At 35.9% G+C, this 20,346-nt stretch overlaps 1 protein-coding gene across 1 annotated transcript in view; it reads left to right on the top strand.

Moving 5' to 3' along the window:
* The window catches only part of LOC129804877 (myosin heavy chain, non-muscle), a 77,588-nt gene extending 57,770 nt beyond the window's left edge, over positions 1-19,818 (top strand). The window contains exons 9-14 of the mRNA XM_055852546.1: positions 5,211-6,763; positions 10,221-10,346; positions 10,422-10,874; positions 10,947-11,110; positions 19,038-19,164; positions 19,309-19,818. Coding sequence (XP_055708521.1) covers positions 5,211-6,763; positions 10,221-10,346; positions 10,422-10,874; positions 10,947-11,110; positions 19,038-19,152 — 2,411 coding nt within the window. The 3' untranslated portion in view covers positions 19,153-19,164; positions 19,309-19,818. The remainder of the gene's footprint in view (positions 1-5,210; positions 6,764-10,220; positions 10,347-10,421; positions 10,875-10,946; positions 11,111-19,037; positions 19,165-19,308) is intronic.
* The last annotated feature ends 528 nt before the right edge of the window (positions 19,819-20,346 follow it).

Raw genomic sequence — 20,346 nt, forward strand, 5'->3', positions numbered from 1 at the left:
TTGTCTTAGCTTTGATGTGATTTTTCAGTATTAAGAGGTTTTCATGAAATTTATAATAGCAATGAGCAAGGGTGCGACATTAGCTCTGAAAAATGCGACCAGTTTTAGTGTAAATTTTTTCCTGTTTTCGTACAAATTTCACGAGATATCTCCGAAAATACGTAGGTCGCCAATTTGGGGTTTTCGGTTGACCATTCCATATTAAATTGGCTTTTATTTTGTATTAGTATTTTTAACTAATTCATTCCACAATGACAGAAAACACCGAATAAACTCCAAAGTTTTTTCGGCACGCTAGAAACATAGGAAACGTCATGCTCTTGACAATAAGCATGTAAACTCAATATGAGTATGCAGATGAACAAAAAATCGTTGCATTTCAATCAGTTTTCTGCCTGAATTTCTCTCTAATTCGGTTGACATTTCTGTCCCAAATGCCCGAATTTGAGAGAGTCTACTGTATTACTTCATTCAAATAATTATACAAAACCAAAAAGTGAAATAAGAGAGATGACAAAGCGTCTTAGCTTTACGGGATGCTCGAACGCACGAGATAGAGCTCCCCATGAAGTATTTTTACCCAGCAAATTAAACGGGTTTATAAACTACCAAAAAAAACGTCTCAAATTGGAGAATTTATAAATCAGCACTTTCCAAATATTTGAGATTAATTTTTAAATATTTGGAGTTAAAAAATCGATGAAAGCAATTAATTGAGGTTATGTCTGTCCTATCCGAAAATGAAAGAAATCATTAAAGATATTTACAAAATATACCAAACTAACACGATTTTGATGGGGATTGGGCAAATGTACCAAATTCCGGCCACATTTTCTGTTTCTCGAATTTCAATGAATTTTTAATTTTTGCATACCGTCGTTCCGGGTGACTGCACTTTTTTTTCGCTGTTTTCAAGTTTACCCTCTAAAAGTGGATAGTTAAAGTGAGAGGAGTTGGGTGAATGGGTAGAATTATTTGTATTCAGTTGTTAATGAATGGATTCTGTGCCACTAGCATTAATTTTATAAAATTTTACTATGTTAAAAAATCAAGAAAAAAGGCTTGCACTTGGGATAAGCTGCGGGTGACTTTGCACTTTTAATAAATACTAAAAAATTAACAATTTCTGATAATAAAAGACAATTAAGATCTTCAGTTCTAAGGGTAAGGTGCACGAGATCTACAAGATGACGTTGTCGTCATCTTGATTTGACGTTTTTGTCCGACATTTTGAATAACTGTCAAACCCTAAAACTCGTCCGATGGGGTTGAAATTTTAGTATGTTGTAGCTGATGTCAAGACCTTTTCAGAATGTATCTATGTTCTAGTCTACATCAAGCCTCTACCTAGATACAGAGGCTCAAAGTTTTAAATTTTGAAATATTCATATTTGTGCGATCTCTATTTTCTACTCCTGAATTTTGAAACCTAAAAATACCTTAGTAACCATTGAAAATGGTTGAGGCTTTTATTTATTTACTCTTACACAATTTAAAAAAAAAATAAACGGAAAGTATTTATTTATTTTTTTATTTTTTCATGTTTGCAGAATATGCTGTTATAAACAAAAACATTACATTTCTTATTGTTTGTATGTTAGATCTCATCGCCTAATGCCCAACACACAATAACTTTTGTTTAGTAAACATGTTTTTGACATTTCAATGAGAGTGAGTGATATCTCGATCTAGTCATCTCGCTCACTCCTATGGCAAATTTTGAAAACATGTTTACAAACAAAACTTATTGTGCGCTGGTCATAACGATAGCGCTGCCATTTTTGTGATGATTTCGATAAAAGAAGCTCCCAGTCCTCCCAGTAGTTCTTCATGAAAATGTCAAACTTTTGAACTTTGAGCCCCTGTATCCAGACAATCGCTTGACCTAGGTCGGATTTTATATGTTCTGAAAAGGCCTTGACATCAACAACACCATACTAAAATTTCAGCTCAATCGGATGAGATTTTTGTTTTGACAGTTATTCAAAATGGCGAACAGAAACGTCAAATCAAGATGGCGATCATACCATCTTGTAGATCTCAGTAATTAGGTGAGATTCTTAACAATCTCACCTACTATAATCCTAACAAAATTTCATGTCCTCCGATCGACCTCAAACTTGGCCAAAATGTGTTTCGCCACTTCCTGATCACGAATATATATGTGGCTATTTTACGTTCCCGGCCGGCCGGCCGGCCGCTCTTTGGAGCTTAATAGCTCCTAAACTAAAAAAGATATCGACTTGCGGTTTTCGGCAAAGGTTATATATCGGGTGAAAATTGCAACTTGGTGCATTGTCCCCCCACCCCCCACCCCTGCTTCCGCCATTTTGAAGACCCCCCTTTTTTTGTTTTCTCAATAGCACCGCTCCTATGGCATCGAGCGAGCTCAAATTTTAGTATGTTATAGCTGGGCCTTAGAGCTTTCCATCAATACCAAACTTAAGGTCCCCCGACCCCCCTGACCCGAGCTATAAGGGTCCAAAAAAATTTCTTAGAATGGCCATAACTCCGGTTCTAATTGTCAGAATTTAAAAAGTGAGGGCTTTTTGGAAAGCTCTCGTGAAATGCCACTTCCCCTTCTAACATCGCAAGTTCATAAAACCACCGCTAGGGGCGCTATTATTAAAAAGAAAATTTTTCAATCTTAAAAGTTAAATAACTCAAAAGTTCCATTGTGCATCGGGCTGAAAATTTAGTATGTTGTAGCCGTTGATTATACCTATCAAACAAAAAAACTCTAAGTCGATCTAAGACCCCTGACCCGAGCTATAAGGGGTCAAAGTTCGAACATTGACCGGCCTCTATCTCCGGTTCTAACTAACATAGCGACCTAAATTTTACCTTTTTGGTTTCGTCTCGATGAGCACTTTCAGATGGAAGTTCAAAAAGTCACCATAGGTGGCGCTGTGATAGCGTCAAAATTCATCGAAATTCAAAGTCACTTTTCTCAAAAACGGCATTGTGCAAGTTAATGAAATTTTAGTATGTTGTAGTCCAGTCTAGGACGTTTCCAAAATGGTGCGTATGCGCGCTGTGGTTAAAACAGAACCGGAGATATGAGGGGTCAAAGTTCACGAAATTCAAAAAATCATATCTTCGGTTCTATGTGACCGATTTTGATGAATGAGGGCTTAAACGAAAGATCTTACCAAATACTACAACTTTCTAAAATATTTGAACTTCGTGGGACCAACACCAGGGGCGCCACAGTCGAAAAACCAATTTCAATATCACATAACCTCAATTATCTCGACTGTCGCTGAACCGATTTTGATGATTACTTCGACATAATTGTAGAGGACATTTGTCTCTACATTTCGTCCATACATCATTTTCCACTCAGACTACGCTATCACTCCGATTTTGCCGTTTAAGTGTGAAAAAATTGATTTTTCCAATAATAACGCTTTGAAATCACTCAGATGCCAATTTGACTGCCTCTACTCCACCAAGACACTTAAAATAGGGGTTTAAATGGAAAGTCCCGCAAAATACAACAATTCTTTGATTTAGTTGAAGTTCAACAAATGACTACTTGGGGAACTCTGGATGAAAAAACGAGTTAAGAAACAAAAAACCTCGCTTATCTTGGCTTCTGAGTAATCGATGAGTTCAAGTTCTACGGCAAAATTATAGAGAACATTCTGGTCTACATTTCACCCATATAACATTTTTCTGCCAGTTCATCCAAATCCTTGATATTTTGGTTTAAATACAAAATTTGTATAATTTCACGAATTTGATTCAAGATAACTGAATGGCGTCTCCCAACTTCAGCTCCAAATCGAATTTGCATGCACTCCGAGTTAGCTCACGTTAAGAATCTCACCTACATAAGCCGGTTAGGATTATCTGTCCCTTTTATCTTAAATTCTCAAAAAATTGGATAATTTTTAGTCAAATACTTCTATAATAAAGCTTTAGAAAGACCATTATGTGCAATTTTATAACATAAATCATGCGTTCTTAGGAAGATAATCGTGATAAAAAGTATTTTGATAAAAATAATGAACAAAATCGAAGTGTATTATTCTACCCAGATAAATTTAGAATAGATTTGGGCAATTTACTACTTTGAACTTAGACGTTCAGATAATATTTCACAGAGCCTTTTTGTCAAAATACCTATATTTGAATTTCATTGACTATATTACTGAAACAACAAATATCCTTTTGAGGATCATTGAACCTTACCTGGTACAACATATTCCTATATACTTTCTTATAGTAGACCGGTTCGGCGAGGACTATCATTAAGTGCTAGAATTAATGAAAGTCTCACAAACAGCAGAGTGCAAAATTACCCGCAACCACGGTACTCTAAATTGTATACAATGCAAAAAATAAGAAAAAAAATATTGCTTCGACGAGCAAGATGATCTGAAAAAGGTATTGGAAGAATTCCGCATGGGCAAAGAACTATGAGAATTAAGGTGGCTGAAATAGACCACATTTTACATTTCTACATTTTTATTCATTTTAAAATATATTAAGAATGATTTTAGAGAAAATAAAGGCGATAAACTGTCTACAAGGTTCCAAGTAATATTCTATATAAAAAAGTAACAAAAAAATCAATTTGAATTAAAAATATTACATTTCAAACTTGAGACTTTGGCGCTTGCATGCAACTATGCCGAAATTTGGCACACTTACCATAAAAGAAGTTTAGAAGAAAAACATAAGTACACTGAGAAAAAAAGAGGGTGCGATTAACTTGTTTTCCTCATAACTTTAACACTTTTTAGGTGTAAAAATATATCAACATTTTTTAAGGTTAATTTTAAACCTTTTGAGGGTAAAATCAACATGAAAAAAGGGTAACTTTAACCCCCAATATACCTAATTTTCGGAATGTTATTTTAACTTTTTCGGATTTCTCTCAGTGTAGCAACAAAAAAGATAATTTTTAACCAAAAAGATGCTTATATAGAGGAAGTAAACAAAAAAAATACATTTTGCTCATTTTGCTTTACAAAATGGCCACCAAACATGGCGTAGGATCATTTCCTGAGTTTTTCAGTCAATTTCTAGAATTCTCGGATTTTTTTCGTTTTTTAAAACTTTTTTGAGAATACCCGGATTTTTTTTGTTCAATTTTTTAAGTATCATTTTTATATAAAATTTCCCGAATAATAGTCTTAATTTTTTCCAAATGAATTACCCCTTGGAAAGTATTTAAGGCAGCGTGTTTGTAAAATTTGCAGCCCAGCAAGAGCTTCGGTCGAAGCGTGAACAAGAATTGGCCACTTTGAAGAAGAATTTGGAGGAGGAGACAGCAAGTCATGAGTCAACTTTAGCTGATATGCGTCACAAACATTCCCAGGAATTGTCCACGTTAAATGAGCAACTGGAGAATCTGCGAAAGGCAAAGGCCACCCTTGAGAAATCCAAGCAGAGCCTCGAAGCACAAAATGTGGACTTGACCACTGAGCTCAATAATGTCAATTCGTCACGACAGGAGAACGATCGTCGTCGGAAGCAGGCTGAATCGCAAATTGCTGAATTACAGGTGAAATTGGCTGAAGTGGAACGTGCTCGGTCGGAATTGCAGGAGAAGACTGTGAAGTTGCAGCAGGAATGTGAGAATATTTCGCAGCAACTTGAAGATGCAGAGCTTAAAGCTTCGGCTGCCATCAAATCAGCCAGTAATATGGAAGCTCAGCTTTCGGAAGTTCAGGCTTCCTTGGAAGATGAGACTCGCACAAAATTGGCTCTGAGTTCGAAATTGCGTCAGTTAGAGTCGGAGAAGGAGTCACTGCAGGAGCAACTGGAGGAAGATGAGGAGGCCAGGATTAACTATGAGAAGAAACTGGCAGAGATGACGAATCTGGTGCAGGAGATGAAAAAGAAGGCGGAAGAGGATGTTGATGCTACCAAGGAACTCGAAGAGGCCAAGAAGAAGATGAATAAGGACATTGAGGCACTTCAGCATCAGATTCAGGAGCTTCAGGCGGCCAATGATCGATTGGACAAGAGTAAAAAGAAATTCCAGTCGGAATTGGAAGATGCAACAATTGAACTTGGAGCTCAGAGGACAAAGGTCTTGGAATTGGAGAAGAAACAGAAGAACTTTGACAAGGTTCTGGCTGAAGAAAAGGCAATTAGTGAGAAGTACACGCAAGAATTGGACATTGCTGAGCGAGAGGCACGTGAGAAGGAGACAAAAGTCCTCTCCCTCACCCGTGAACTCGATGAAGCCTACGAGAAAATTGAGGATCTCGAGGGGAAGCGCAAAGCTCTTCAGAATGAACTCGATGAATTGGCCAATTCTCAGGGAACGGCAGATAAGAATGTGCATGAGTTGGAGAAGGCAAAACGTGCCCTGGAGAGTCAATTAGCTGAATTGAAGGCACAGAATGAGGAATTGGAGGATGATCTGCAGCTCACAGAAGATGCCAAGTTGCGTCTGGAAGTCAATATGCAGGCACTGAGGGCTCAGTTCGAGCGGGATATTCAGGCCAAGGAGGAGCAGTCAGAGGAGAAGAGGCGTGGTCTGGTGAAAGCTCTCCGGGATATTGAGACGGAATTGGATGAGGAGAGGAAACAGCGAGCTGCTGCTGTGGCGGCCAAGAAGAAGCTCGAGGGTGATATCAAGGATATGGAAGCGACTCTCGAGATGAACAACAAAGTCAAGGAGGATGCTCTGAAGCACGCTAAGAAACTGCAGGCGCAATTCAAGGAATCTCTCCGTGATGCTGAGGAAGCCAAGGCTGCCCGGGAAGAGGCTGCAGCTGCCAGTAAAGAAGCGGAAAGAAAAGTAAGTTTAGTTTTTTTTATTCTTATCCTATTTTTGAAAATTTTAGTCCAATTTTGATGTAGGGTAAATGTTCTAATTCAAAACCATTTCCAGACGCTTTAACTTTGCCAGAATACTCAGCATATTAAGTTCAATTTTTTTCTGAAGAGAATTACATTAGTTTGCTCCTTGACTTTTCTAGAATGTTACTGTTTAGTGAAAATTCTTTAGATATAATTTGAAAACTTCTTAAATACAAGAAAAATACGCGAGCGTAAAATGCTCCTATTGGAAATAAATTAATGCAAATGGAGACTAGGGAATGTTTCTAATTGGAGACAAACATTGTAATTGAAACCGCGACGAAAGGCTTCCAAAACCTTATTGAGTTGCTCCTGAGTGCAGGATTTGTTCTTATTCCTGGTCTTTTCTCCTTTCCCATCTAAAACAATAAGAAAGTATCTCCAAAAGAAATCATATTTCCGGGGTTTCCTATTGAAGCATTTGCAGACACTTCAGAAAAACCCTTTTTGTCCACGAAATAGATAATTATTTCATTTCAAAACTTCACGTACCATTAACAATAAAGATTAACACTTAATTTAACTAAAATTATCCAGAAACATGACAAACAAAACGAATAAACAACAGTCACATTATTTTCTTTTTCATTGGAAAACATGGTCAATCGATGAAAAATTCAATGGTGAAAAGGTACACTTTTAATTTTTCTGAGAAATTAACAAATTAAAATTTGTGAATATGAGTGGATTTTCGCTTTATTTGGAGCAAAATTAACTAAATAATTAAACTGAGGTATAGAAAATATATAAATATAATAATTTAGTACTGTATTTATAATGAAAATAATGATGTTTCCATTTGGAATAGAGAAAAATTTCCATTTGGAGCAGGTTTTGAATTAGCTTAATTTACCCTACGATATTTTGAGAATTCAAAAACAAAATACATTGAAACTTTTTAATATTTCGATGTTGTGAAACTAAATGTTTACAGTTTCATAATTTTGGTTGAAAAAGAACAAGTTTATATAGTCTTTCTGCGTAAACTTTTAGGCCACGTCCCTTTTGAAAATAATTCCCTACCAAATTTGGCCTTTTAAAATTTCCATAGTATTTAAAAAGGGATGTTGTGACATTTCATAGTGAAGTTACTCAAGAAGATCTTTTGATTACTTAAGATATATTAAAATCCCAGGAGGGGGATCAGACACAGACAACCGGTGTCACTTTTAACGATCAAACACAAAAGAGCCCTTCTGCAGAGGATAAGTGGGCATTTAACCCACTTTTCTCACCAAGATTTACACAAACACAACTGGAGACCCTAAGTGGATCAGTTGGTAGAGTAATGTCTCTATGACTGTTAGGTCTCGGGTTCGAAACTCGGCAGCTGCAGATTTTTCAGCAGCCGTATCGAATTAGTCCAGTGAATGGATGAAAAAGTATTGCCTAATGCATTGAACATGAACCGCCTAAACAAGAGAGGCTGGTACAGAAACGGGTTCGGCATAAAGAGATTTGTCGATACAAATACACATTCACTGCAACTGATCCAACCAAGGCTGGTATACCGCAATATAGAAACGGCACTGCGTGTGTACCTCTGGCATACAGAAGCCGAGATATGGAGCTGGAGGACCGCATTCGGGGTTTAAGATTAATCTTAAATCTACATAAACTCACAAAAACGGAACAGTTCTAGAATTTCGCATCTCTCTGAGTGACAACTCCGAGCGAATTATGAACTCAGAAAAACACATATAACAATATCCTTTTAGCATTAATTCAGCCAGTTCGCAATTATTCGGTGGCGACCAAAATCCCAAATGGGCCAAATAACAAATAGGTTAAAATTTTGATTTTGTCAAAATCCATAAAAACCAAAATCCCAAAGCGACCACAATCTCGTTAGCCAAAATACCGAAAAGTCAAAATTTCGAAAATCCAAAATCCTGAAAGTCAAAATACCAAAAAATCCAAAATCCAAACAGCCAAAATTGGAGCGTGAGCAATCCTGGGAGTAGTTAATGTGACTTAAAACTTCGGGATTTTAGTTTTCAGGATTTTGGCTTTCCGGGATCTTGATCTAAGGATTTTGGCTTTCTGGATTTTGTGTTCCATTCGAGATTTTGATCGGGACTCGAATTATTATTGCATTGACTTTCATTAGCCCTAACTCTTAAATGAGAGATGACCTAAAAAATTCAATGAAATCAATAAGCCCGTTTCTGCTGAATTGATCTCGTTCTTTACTGAGAGAAAGTTGACAGCCTTTAAAAGACCGATAATTCACTAGAACTAATTAATAAATACATCAAATCAACTCCAGAGGTGCTGTAGCCTTATACAGTAGACTCTGTCAAATTCGAACAGTAAGGGAACCGAAACGTCAGCCGTATTAGTGAAAAATTCAGACGTTAAACTGTTTGAAATGCAACAATTTTTTGTTCATCTGCATGCTCCATATTGGCTCCGTTCAGTAACAACCTTTTGAAGAGACAAAGCCAAGCCAAACCTATTCGAAAATCTACCGGAAGCCTATAGGGCAAGTTCACGTACTCACCATTTCGAATTTCGATATTCTTGACACTACAATCGTCAACAATGTCAACAACAGTAAAGTGTTGGCTTTGTGACGCAGAGGCCCTCGGTTCGATCCTTGATCGAAGCGCGTCCGGTGAATAATTGGAAAACAGTTTTTCACCGTCCTTAAAAGCTACAAACTGAACGCAAAAATATCAAGAAGGAAGTATGATAAAAGATAAGGGAGCAAAAAAGGATTTGTGATGGAGCAAAAAGAAAAATGATAAGGAGAGATGAGAGGAACAAACATATGGGAAAAAAGAAAAACAGATGGAACTCGTATGTAAATAAGAGAGCGAAATGGCTATATGGACCTGATTGAGTCTGACAGCCAAAAAACATAAAATGAAGAGAGAGAGAGTCAACAACAGTATGCAAAAATTTGCTGCGAAAAGTTAATTTTTGTGTAGTTTTGTGGAATTTCAGGATGGAAGAATTTCTTAAATGTTATTTCATTCAAAGAAATGTCCTTTTGATGAACTTGCTAACTTTTGTGTAACTCGTCGGTTTAAACGTTCGAACTTCTAACGGGTTTTTAGGTAAGTTCTCTCTGATATACCTTCGAATCGGTAAAGGAAAAACCTCAACCGGAGAGAGCTCTCAAATCGGGAAGGTTGTTACTGAACGAGAAGAATATAGACATAAATTTCTTTAGTGGGTAGAGGTTGTTAAGGACTCCGTCCGTTCTGCCCTTGCAGATTCCCTGAACGGATCTAACAGAAATAAATATCTGGAAAAAAATGATTTTATAAAATCGATTGAACTTTATTGTCAATTTTTAATAGACTTTTTTTTATTTTTAAAAATCCCTAACACCCTAATGACACCTAATGAACTTTTATAACGGAGAATTTACAAAATTCTGGAAATAGGCCAAGGTTCTGGAAGCTGAAGTAGTTCAACTCACGGAAGATGTTGCAAGTGCCGAACGTGCCAGGCGAGCTGCTGAAGCAGAACGCGATGAGTTGCTGGAGGAAGTCAGTAGCAATAACAGCAAAGTAAGTGTAGAAATTTCTCCTGGTTTATTCTGTGAAGAAACAGGATGGAAATGAAGTATTTTCAAACTTGTTCAGGGTTCACTGATGGTGGACGAAAAGCGTCGTCTAGAAGCCAGAATTGCCACACTTGAGGAAGAGCTCGAGGAGGAACAATCGAACTCTGAGTTGCTTCTGGATAGAAATCGTAAGGCTCAGCTTACGATGGAACAGTTGGCCACTGAATTGGCCACTGAGAAGTCGAATACGCAGAAGCATGAGAATGCCAGAGCGTTACTTGAGCGGCAGAATAAGGAGCTGAAGGCCAAATTGGCAGAGATTGAAACGGCTCAGCGTACGAAAATTAAGGCCACAATTGCTGGGCTTGAGAATAAAATTGCTAATCTGGAGGAGCAGCTGGAAAGTGAAGCCAAGGAGCGTCTGCAGCAACAGAAGAATAACAGAAAGATGGACAAGAAGCTGAAGGAGTACTCGATGAACATTGAAGATGAACGTCGACATGCTGATCAGTATAAGGAACAAATTGAGAAGGTAGGAAAATTCTTGGGGAGGTTTTTACGAAAATCAGAGTCTAATATATTTTTTTTGTGGTTTGGAATATAGCTCAACAATCGCATGAAGACCTTGAAGCGCAATTTGGATGAAGCTGAGGAGGAAGTTCAGAAGGAAAAGGCTCAAAAGAGGAAAGCACAACGCGAATTAGAGGATATGCTGGAAAGTCATGAAGCTCTGACACGGGAGAATAATTCCCTAAAGACGAAAATTAGGTAAGTCAATTTGTTCTTTTTTTTTGAAAATTTTTCCTATCAGTAATATTTTTAGTTTCTACAAAAAAATAATTCTATATGGAGTGTGATTGCAAAGAGATCCCAACACTCTTACTTATTTTCTTTTTCTCTCTGTTCTTGTAATTGTAGCATCCGAGAAACGACTGATCTATTTAGTTAGAGTCGAATATGATTTTAGGCCAAAAATGTTCCCCTAAAAAAAGCTCCCCAAACAAAAAAGTTCACTGAAATTAAAAGTTGATGAAAGTGTGAGTCAAAAAATTTGTTGAAAAAATTTTGCTTAGATATTTTTTTTTATCATTTTGCTTCTATTAATTGACTTTATTTTTCTTTTAACACAATTTTCCATGAAACAATTTAGCAAATTCAGATAAAATTCTTCAACATTATTCACCATATTTTTAGACATTTTTATTTTCTTCTTTTTTTAATAATGAACCACACTTGAAAATTTTCGTGATACTTTTGAAAAATACAATTTATATTGCCATTTCTATAAATTAAAGATTTTTGTAGTATATAATATTTTTTTTTATCAAAAATCATTTTACAGACATTCTTTGATTTTAAATTTTATTTTCCATTATTTTTATTTCATAATTGTTGCTGTGTGAATTGTAAATAGAAATGTATTTTTAATTCACTAACCCTCAATTGCCCAGAAAGCTTGTAATAATCAAGTCAAATTACCTTTAAAAAATCATTAAATGAAGCTTTCCGACAATTATAACCGGAGATATGGCCATTTGAAAATTCAATTTTTAAATTTTTAAATCGAATGGTCTTAGGCCCAGCTATAACATACTAAAATTTGAGCCCGATCCATGCCATAGGGGCTGAGTTATTGAAAAAGCAAATTTTGGGTGTGCTCCAAAATGGCGGAAGGGGTGGGGGGATCTGACATCACCTATTTCTAGCGGCCCATCAATATTTAACATTTGTTGAAAATCGCTTGTTGATATCTCTCTCCGTTCTCTCTCCAGAAGTGATTATATAACGGACGGACGGGATGGACGTCCACGAAAATTGATTTTTATGGCTCCGGCACACCGTTTAGATCAGGAAAATTTCATAAAGTCAAAATTCACGACCCTTTCGCTCTTAAAGGTTTTTTATACATATGTCTATCCTACTCTTTCGTACTCTTTTTCTTCTTTTGAATATCACATCAAATTAAATGTACACAGCTCTCTCCGATATCCGGCACTTCGATATCCGGCTGACAGCTGTCAAACACTGACAGATGCCAGTGCCATTGATAGTATGCAGCTTGTTCAGGATGAATTAAAATGTTATTTTCACTTTATGAAAGCCTTTGATACTTAATTGTGGTACAGAGTAAAACATACGCGCACAACAAAGAAAATTCTGTTGTTTTTCGACAGCAAATAAATATATACAAAGTGCAAAATAGAAAAACCGTTGACCAGATTCAAAAAACTCAAATGTCATTTTGTCCAAACGTCAGCCGGATATAGGAGAAAGCTGTGTAGTTCAATACAATTTTAGTCCGAAAAAGAGGAATAGACTTATGCAAATCTTGTGAAATAGAAAGGATCATGAATTTCGATTTCATGAAATTTTATAGAGAAAGATTCCCCAGAAAATCTATGCAAGCCATTGTGAGGAGACCTCGACCTCGAGGCAGACCTAGGACAAGGTGGCTGAATAAAATTCAGAATCTTGCGTGGGAACGCCTCGGGATCGAACCCGAACATCTTCCTGAAGTGGCGGAGGATCGACAAACGTGGGCTGCTAGATTGGATGTCATGGGCCCGCTACCCCAATAAGGATAAGCGGTTAAAAATGAATGAATGAATGAAATTTTATAGGTCTAAAAGGTGTGCTGGAGACATTAGCACATATGATATTCGTGATTATGAGTGTCAAAACGTGTAAATTCAAAATTTGGGCCCGACTTGAAGGAGTCGCATTTGACTTTGGAGCACAGAAGCTAAAATTGTAAAGAAACTCAGCTAAAAGTGTAAGTTCACGGATTCGCCGCTTTAGCACTAGGTGTTCTTTCATTTCGAATTTTCGATGTTCTTTCCGTACAGAAGTAGATCTTGAAAAATTCGAAAATCTATTTGAAGATCCAAAAAATATACTTTCTTACTTTTTAATATTTTCGCAAGGTGGGGGAACTTACATCCTGTTCGAATTTCGAAGTGCTCAAGTGTCAAAATGTGACGGTTTTCACATTGTTGTGAGGAAAAAAACAGAACAACGACGTTTACTGTTCTTGTCCCAGTATTTAATCACTACATAATCACTGAGTAACTCTTTAGCCAGCTTTTTAGTGTGATATTTGATAAATTTTCCCCATCTTGTTCGAAAATTTAGTATGAAAATTCGAAATTGAATTTGAATTCTTCGAACTTCAACGACTTTTTGTGCAAATAGAGTTCCATTTACCTTTCATCCAAGACACTATTGGAGAATCAAAATCTACTTGTGATTAGGCTCAGTAGGGTGTCAATAAGTCCTGACACGAGTTCTTAAAGTGTTAATAGGTGTTCCTTTTTCCCTAACCCAAATTTCTAAAAGAAATGCGTTTTGTTATTTTAATTACATTTGTGGAAAAACATTCCTAACCTGATGTTCCTGGTCAATGGCTTAAACTTTCATCTTTATCGGAAAATTTCACATTTAAAGTTCTTTAATTACGTTAAAGAATATGATTTTTAAAGACATATTTTATGCTTTTATTATTACAAACTTGCAATATAATTCCAAATGGGCAGTTGAGTGTTAACAGTTTGTTTTAACTTAATTTTAGAATTTGAAAGAAATTGATAACCTTACGCTCTACCAACAATTTCTTTCAAATTAATTTTATTTGTTCAATATTTGTGTTTTTAAACTTACGCAGTGTAGAATAAAAACAACGTATTGTCAAGTAAAACAATTTTCTTGAAAATTGCAACTTATCCCGTAACTTCCCAAATGTAACTTATAACTTGTTTTGCGGAAGAGAGCACGAAAAGTTTGTCACTTGTGTTCCTCCAATATAATCTGTTCCCCAAAGTTTGTTGCAAAGTTCAGAACATTTCATACACGGAGTCCCTTCCCTCCTGTATAATTCATTTTTGCTGCAGCTTTTACTATCTTTTTCTCACGTCTTCTAACAAATATGTAATATCTTTGGGGCGAGAAAGTTCCTTGAATTTTCCTTATTTTAATTTTTTTCCTTAGGTTGGTAAGTGAGCAGTGCAACATTTGAACCTAAAATGTTGTACAACAGAAAGCAATTAACCAAAGAGCCTTGAATATCTTCAAAACTATATATTTCCTGTGTTCTTTATCCTCCAACTTGCTTCTTATTTACTGAAATATTGAATTGCTGAATTACAAGTAACAACTTTGAATCTTTTTTATGTGTTTGAGTTCTTAAGCTATTTTTTTTTATTTATAATGGTTTTATTTTACAAAACAGCTTATTATTTAGATTTGAATTTGATTTTTATCTCTGAGTACGTTTAAATAATAAATGTTTAAGGTTATCCTTCTAACAATTGCGATGAACGAAATAAAAAAAAAACGAATTTACAAATGAAGAAAGGAAAGAAGAAATTTAAAGGGAATTGGATTGTAAAAAGAAGACTGAGAGCTAAATGAACAGTGAAAAAATAATTTAAAGTTACGGGCCCTGGCAGACTATTTGCAGACAGGAAAAAATCATGAAATAAATCATCAAAATAAATTTAATATTATTACGAATTTGGGCAGCAGAGCCTCTACAATAATTGGATCCCGATGAACCGATTACCCCCGAAGGGATGAAAAGCTCATCTATGCCCTCCATTGATTAAAAATATCGCGGAATTGGTACCAAGAACAAATTACATGGATCATTACAGGGCAATTAGGGATCTCAGTGGCTCAATAACAGATATGCAAAACATCTGAGAAAGAAAGGGATGTTAATTTTTGTCATCATCATTTTCAATTTTTTCGCTGTCAGTCCTAAAAAGGCGCACTCAGGCAAAATCCTGAATTTGATTCAGAGGACAGGCAAAGTTGTGATCTGTCAAACAGAAGAAGCAACCTCTCGATTGCTAGATCCTTACGAACGATTACGTTCCTCAGTAGATCTCGACAAGTGATTCTCTTAATCGCCCAGTGATACCTCATCTCGGCAACTTGACCCGCGATCTTATAACCTTTGGTCATTACCCAAATCTCATGACCATAGGGACCATAGGTGAGAATAAGGGCAGAATCACCTTGACAATAAAATGCTCGCCGTAGCCTCACCGTATTTCGTTAATTTACGCATTTTCATTACAATTCTTATGCAAATTCTCAATTACCGTATTACCTTATCTCATACTCGGTGACACTAGATGAAAATAATATAAGAAAATTGAAGAAATAAAACGAAAATTCGATAAACGGTGAACAAAAGAACTGTAAAAGAAATTAATCGAACAGTTTTTTTCTTGCTCACCATTTATTGCATTTTCTTTTTATTTCTTCAATCTTTTATATTATTTTCACCTAGCGCCACCGACTATGAGATAATGTAACACGGTAATTGAGAATTTGCGTGAGAATTCCAATGGAAATGCGTAATTTAACGAAATACGGCGAGCATTTTACTGTCAATGTGATTCTGCTCTAAGAACACCGAGAAAAATGTGGATGGTAAAATTTACCATCCTCCATACAAAATTCTAATGTCCGGATAGTAAAAAAGTCACCCAGCAAACGCGATATTAAATCGGACTGTCAAAAATTGTAGAATCTATTGCATGGATAGTAAATTCTAATAACCGGATGGTAAATTCTAATATCCCGGATATTAGATTTTACTAGCCGGATGGTAAATTTTACTGGAAGGATAGTAAATTTTACTAGCCGGATGGTAAATTTTACTGGCAGGATAGTAAATTTTACTAGCCGGATATTAGAACGAAAAATGTCGGAAAATTTTTTTTTTCCATATTTCCATTAATTTTTAGCCATTATTTGAGAGCTTGGGGCCCTTCTTGGATGACAATCTCTGTATTTCAAGCCATTTTGATGCGTGAAAATCTTTTTCCAACATTGATGACTACGCCGAGATTTGAACACGCGACCTTTGTGATGACAGTCGAGCATCTTCCAGCTGCGCCACGAACTCCTATAATGTATTCAAAGCATATCGGGAACCGTTGCATCGGCACACACGATATTCCAAAATGACATTCTAACAGCAGGATGGCAAATTTTACTGGCTTGGATAGTAATTTCAATCCAAATTACTATCCTCCGTTAAAATTTACTGTCTTCCAGTTAAATTCTAACATCTAATATGCGGCCAGTAAAATTTACTATCCAGATATTAGAATCTAAGAGAGGCCAAGGTAAAATCTAAAGGAGGATAGTAGATTTTACCATCCGACTATTAGAATTTACTATCCATAGAATAGTAAAATTTAAAATGTCAAGATGGTAGATTCTAAAGGAAAGTTTCTATGGAGGATGGTATTTTCTACTATCTTTTGAGACAGTAGAATTTAAAGACACGATTTGTAGAAAATACCATCCAAATTTTTCTCGGTGAATGATAAGAATTAATACAGATTTGAAAACCGATAATTTAGCCGAACGACAAAGCTCGGCCTTAGCACGCATCTGCTAAGCTCCCTAATTACTACAGAAGTTTGACCGATCCGCGAGGGGAGTTCGCCATCCATTATACCATGACTCGTAAATAACACTCCGAGGTACTACAACTTCTCCACTTGTTTTAATGAGACTAAACTAACACGTAGAGTGCATTGTAGAGGCTGTCGGGAGGTTATTATTACCTTAGATTAACCACGTTCACCGTCATTCTTATTTCGGCACCTTCGACACAAACAATTAAAAAAATCGGTTAAATGCGCGTTGAAGCTCTTCTTCGGAAGATCCAAAGAAAACCAAATCATCTGCAAAGACGAGATGGCTCATCCTGAAATCGCCAATAGGAATCGCATTTTGCCCCCGACTGCGTTCCATAATCTTGTCCATAATATGAACAACAATGGTGATTTAACACACTTCTGGCGCAGTCCAACACTCACCTGAAAACCTTCCGATTTGGATCCGTGTACACGAACACAACTACTACAGTCTCTGTACAATGTCTGGATGGCTCCTACCCTTACCAATGCCTCATTCAGTCTGTACTCGTTCAGTACATCCCTAAGTTCTTCTCTTAGTACTCGGTCATATGCTTTTTCCAAATATATGAAACAATCATAGAGTGGAATTGCATACCCCCAAGCCTTTTCGTCAATCATTTTCAGGGTGAAAAGCTGATTCTTGGTGCTTCTACCAGGTCTGAAACCGCATTGTTCCTCATTCAATCTGGACCCGACTTGCGTACTGATCAAATTTGATTTTTTTGCTGGCCAATTTTAATTTTTTTCTGCTCATTTGTACTGTACTGTAAAATATCTCGAATGGCAGAAGTACGGCTAATGCCTGGAACAGATTTTTCTATGTCTTCTAATGTATTACAGTAGACTCTCTCTCAATCGGGAAATGGGGCAAAATGTCATCCAAATTATCGATAGATTTGGTCATCAAAATCATTGTGAATTCCACAAAAAACGCTCAATTATAAAGAATCATGATTACACAAGAGGAACTACAGCAAATTTGAACAAATTTGCTTCATAATCAAACGTGAAAATTGTCAATAAAATTTTGCACCCGATTGAAAAAGAGCCGATTGAGCGAGAGGCTACTGTATTAGTATACAGCGGCCTCTAGTGTCGGTTTTATATACTTTGTTGGTCCTGTAGGATCGTGAGTAATTTAAAGGTCTTCAACCTTTTCTTTATGTGGGGTAACTGTACCAAATTTTGATATAGTTGCATGCAAGCGTCAGAGTCTTAAGTTTACTTACTTAAGTGGCTGCAACGTCCCTTTAAGTGACCGGGATTTTCGCACTAACCTCCTCCAGTCCTGGCGCCTCTCCACCAACGCCCTCCAGTACCTCAGCATCCCCAGCTGTTTAAGGACACTAGAGTTTTATATACTATGATCTTCGTTGACCGGGAGACGTTTCGAGAACGGAATATTGTTGACAGAGCATGAGAGTACCTATTCCCAACTACAATATGCTTATTGACCTCCATCTTCACAGCGTTGTTAGAACTTACCGTGGATCCGAGTGGAATTGAGTGTGAGGTCCTAGTGGTATCTTGATGCTGCGAAACCGGTTTCCTTTACTTTGGCTTTCCCTCGTTGACACTGAGTCCTATCTTCTCCGCGGTAGTGGCTGTGTTGGCAAAATGTCTCCTTCATCTTTTAAGTTTGAAATGCAGTATTTTTAATACAAATGGATTTTTTGTTACTTCTTTTAAAGGATTGTTGCTTTGAATCTTGTAGATAGTTTATCGCCTTTATTTTCTCTAAAATCATTCTAAACACATTTTAAAATGAATAAAAATAAAGACGTAATTTTGAGTAGTATTTCGGCCACCTTGATTCTTATAGTTCCTTGCCCTTCCGAAAGTCTTCCAAAGTCTTTTTCACATCATCTGGTTCGTCGAAGCGCATTTTTTGCCTTTTTGCATTGTATAACCTCTACAGTATACAAAAACTGAAAATTCATGGAAATTTGAGGAACAAAAGAAGTGGCCGAAATTGCAAGCTGGCCGAAATTTGGTACATTTACCCTAGTATAAAATCGTTTTAGTTGTATTCGAAATACGATCACTCAAATATGAAAAACCAGCAAAAGTAGCAAATTGAAATCGAAATAATAATCCCAGGTAATAAAAAACAACATGAAAACTCAAACACAGAAAGGTGTTTCAAAGTTGTTGCTTAAATGTTTTAGAATAGGAATTAATGGATCAGAAAAATATCAATAAATATTGTGTTGTCTAATATTCTTCTTTTGCTTGGTTCTTTTTTTGTTTTGCAGACGTAGCGTCGGTGGAATGGGAATAAGTTCCTCTCGATTGGGCAAACGTGATTTCGAAGATTCCACAAATACCATCAAAGATGAATCCATGGACGGTGAGGAGTCCACCAATTGACGACGACGATAGGTACACACTCTTTTTTTCTTTATTGCAAACAGTATATAAAATTTTTTTGTTCTTCTTCGTACATACAATTATATAAAAGAAAAGATGAAGCATTTCGAGAATTACTATTTTTCTGTCTAATGTAGAGTTTTTTTGTATTTTTAGAAAATGAAACAGGAAAAGGAAATTTTAGCATGAGATTTCTTTGTAGAAGGGAAAATATCCAATTTTGAGGTGACTTTCTCAACGCAGAAAAGAAAACAAATAATAGAAAGGGGAATTTATCAGGAGATGAAAGAATAATATATAAATAAATAAATGAAAAATAGAATAGGGACTAAATAGAATCAGGAAGAAAGTAGCAAAGTATAATATCTCAAGAGTCTTCCCATATTTCACGTTGAACATTTTTTTTTTTAAATTTTGCAGAAGAAAATAGCAAAAAGAAAGACGTGAAGAAAACAATCTTGCGCTCATAACGATTTTATAGTAACGTTTTTTCAGTCCATTTCAATATGATTTCTTTTTTAATTTTGCATTTTGCGCCTCATGCTATAGATGAAAATAATGATTAAGATGTTTTTTTTAATGTAATTGTTAATTAATTAATTATTATTATGTGCCATTTGCATTTTCTTGTAATTCTCGCGATGCGGCAAATGAAAAAAAAATAAACTCACACATTTGCTCAAGAAGTAAGGACGTAAAAAGGATGTGTGAGATTTTAGAAGAAAAAAGAAAGCAAGTGTGACGGAAAAAGAGGTTGAGAAAGTCATAGGAAGGAGAATATCGCGTTGAATGAGTTACGTAAATTCTTGTTTGATTGCTTATAAATTGCAAAAAAGCCTAAATAAAGATAAAGCTGTACTTACAAAGCAAGAAAGAAGAATAATATAGAATGGGTAGTGAGAAAAATAAGAAAAATTGTATAATTGGCTTGTCCATTCCCAAGATAGAAAAAAAAAAGATTTTTGCATTTGTTCTCTTATATCTTTTTTTTTTTAAATAATAATAATTTAATTTTTGATTGTTTTCCTCTTTCCCCATTTTATTTCTTTTTTTTTATTAAATATTTCCTTGGCGTTTTTCTTTGAAGAAAAAAAAAACAGTAAAAGAACGTAAGTTATCATTTTATTTTCCACGTAAATTTGGGAAAGAGAAGAAAATATCAGCAAATCGTTAAGTATTAATAATTTTTAAAGA

The sequence above is a fragment of the Phlebotomus papatasi genome, chromosome 2 (assembly GCF_024763615.1).
Source record: "Phlebotomus papatasi isolate M1 chromosome 2, Ppap_2.1, whole genome shotgun sequence".
NCBI classification, from domain to species: Eukaryota; Metazoa; Arthropoda; class Insecta; order Diptera; family Psychodidae; genus Phlebotomus; species Phlebotomus papatasi.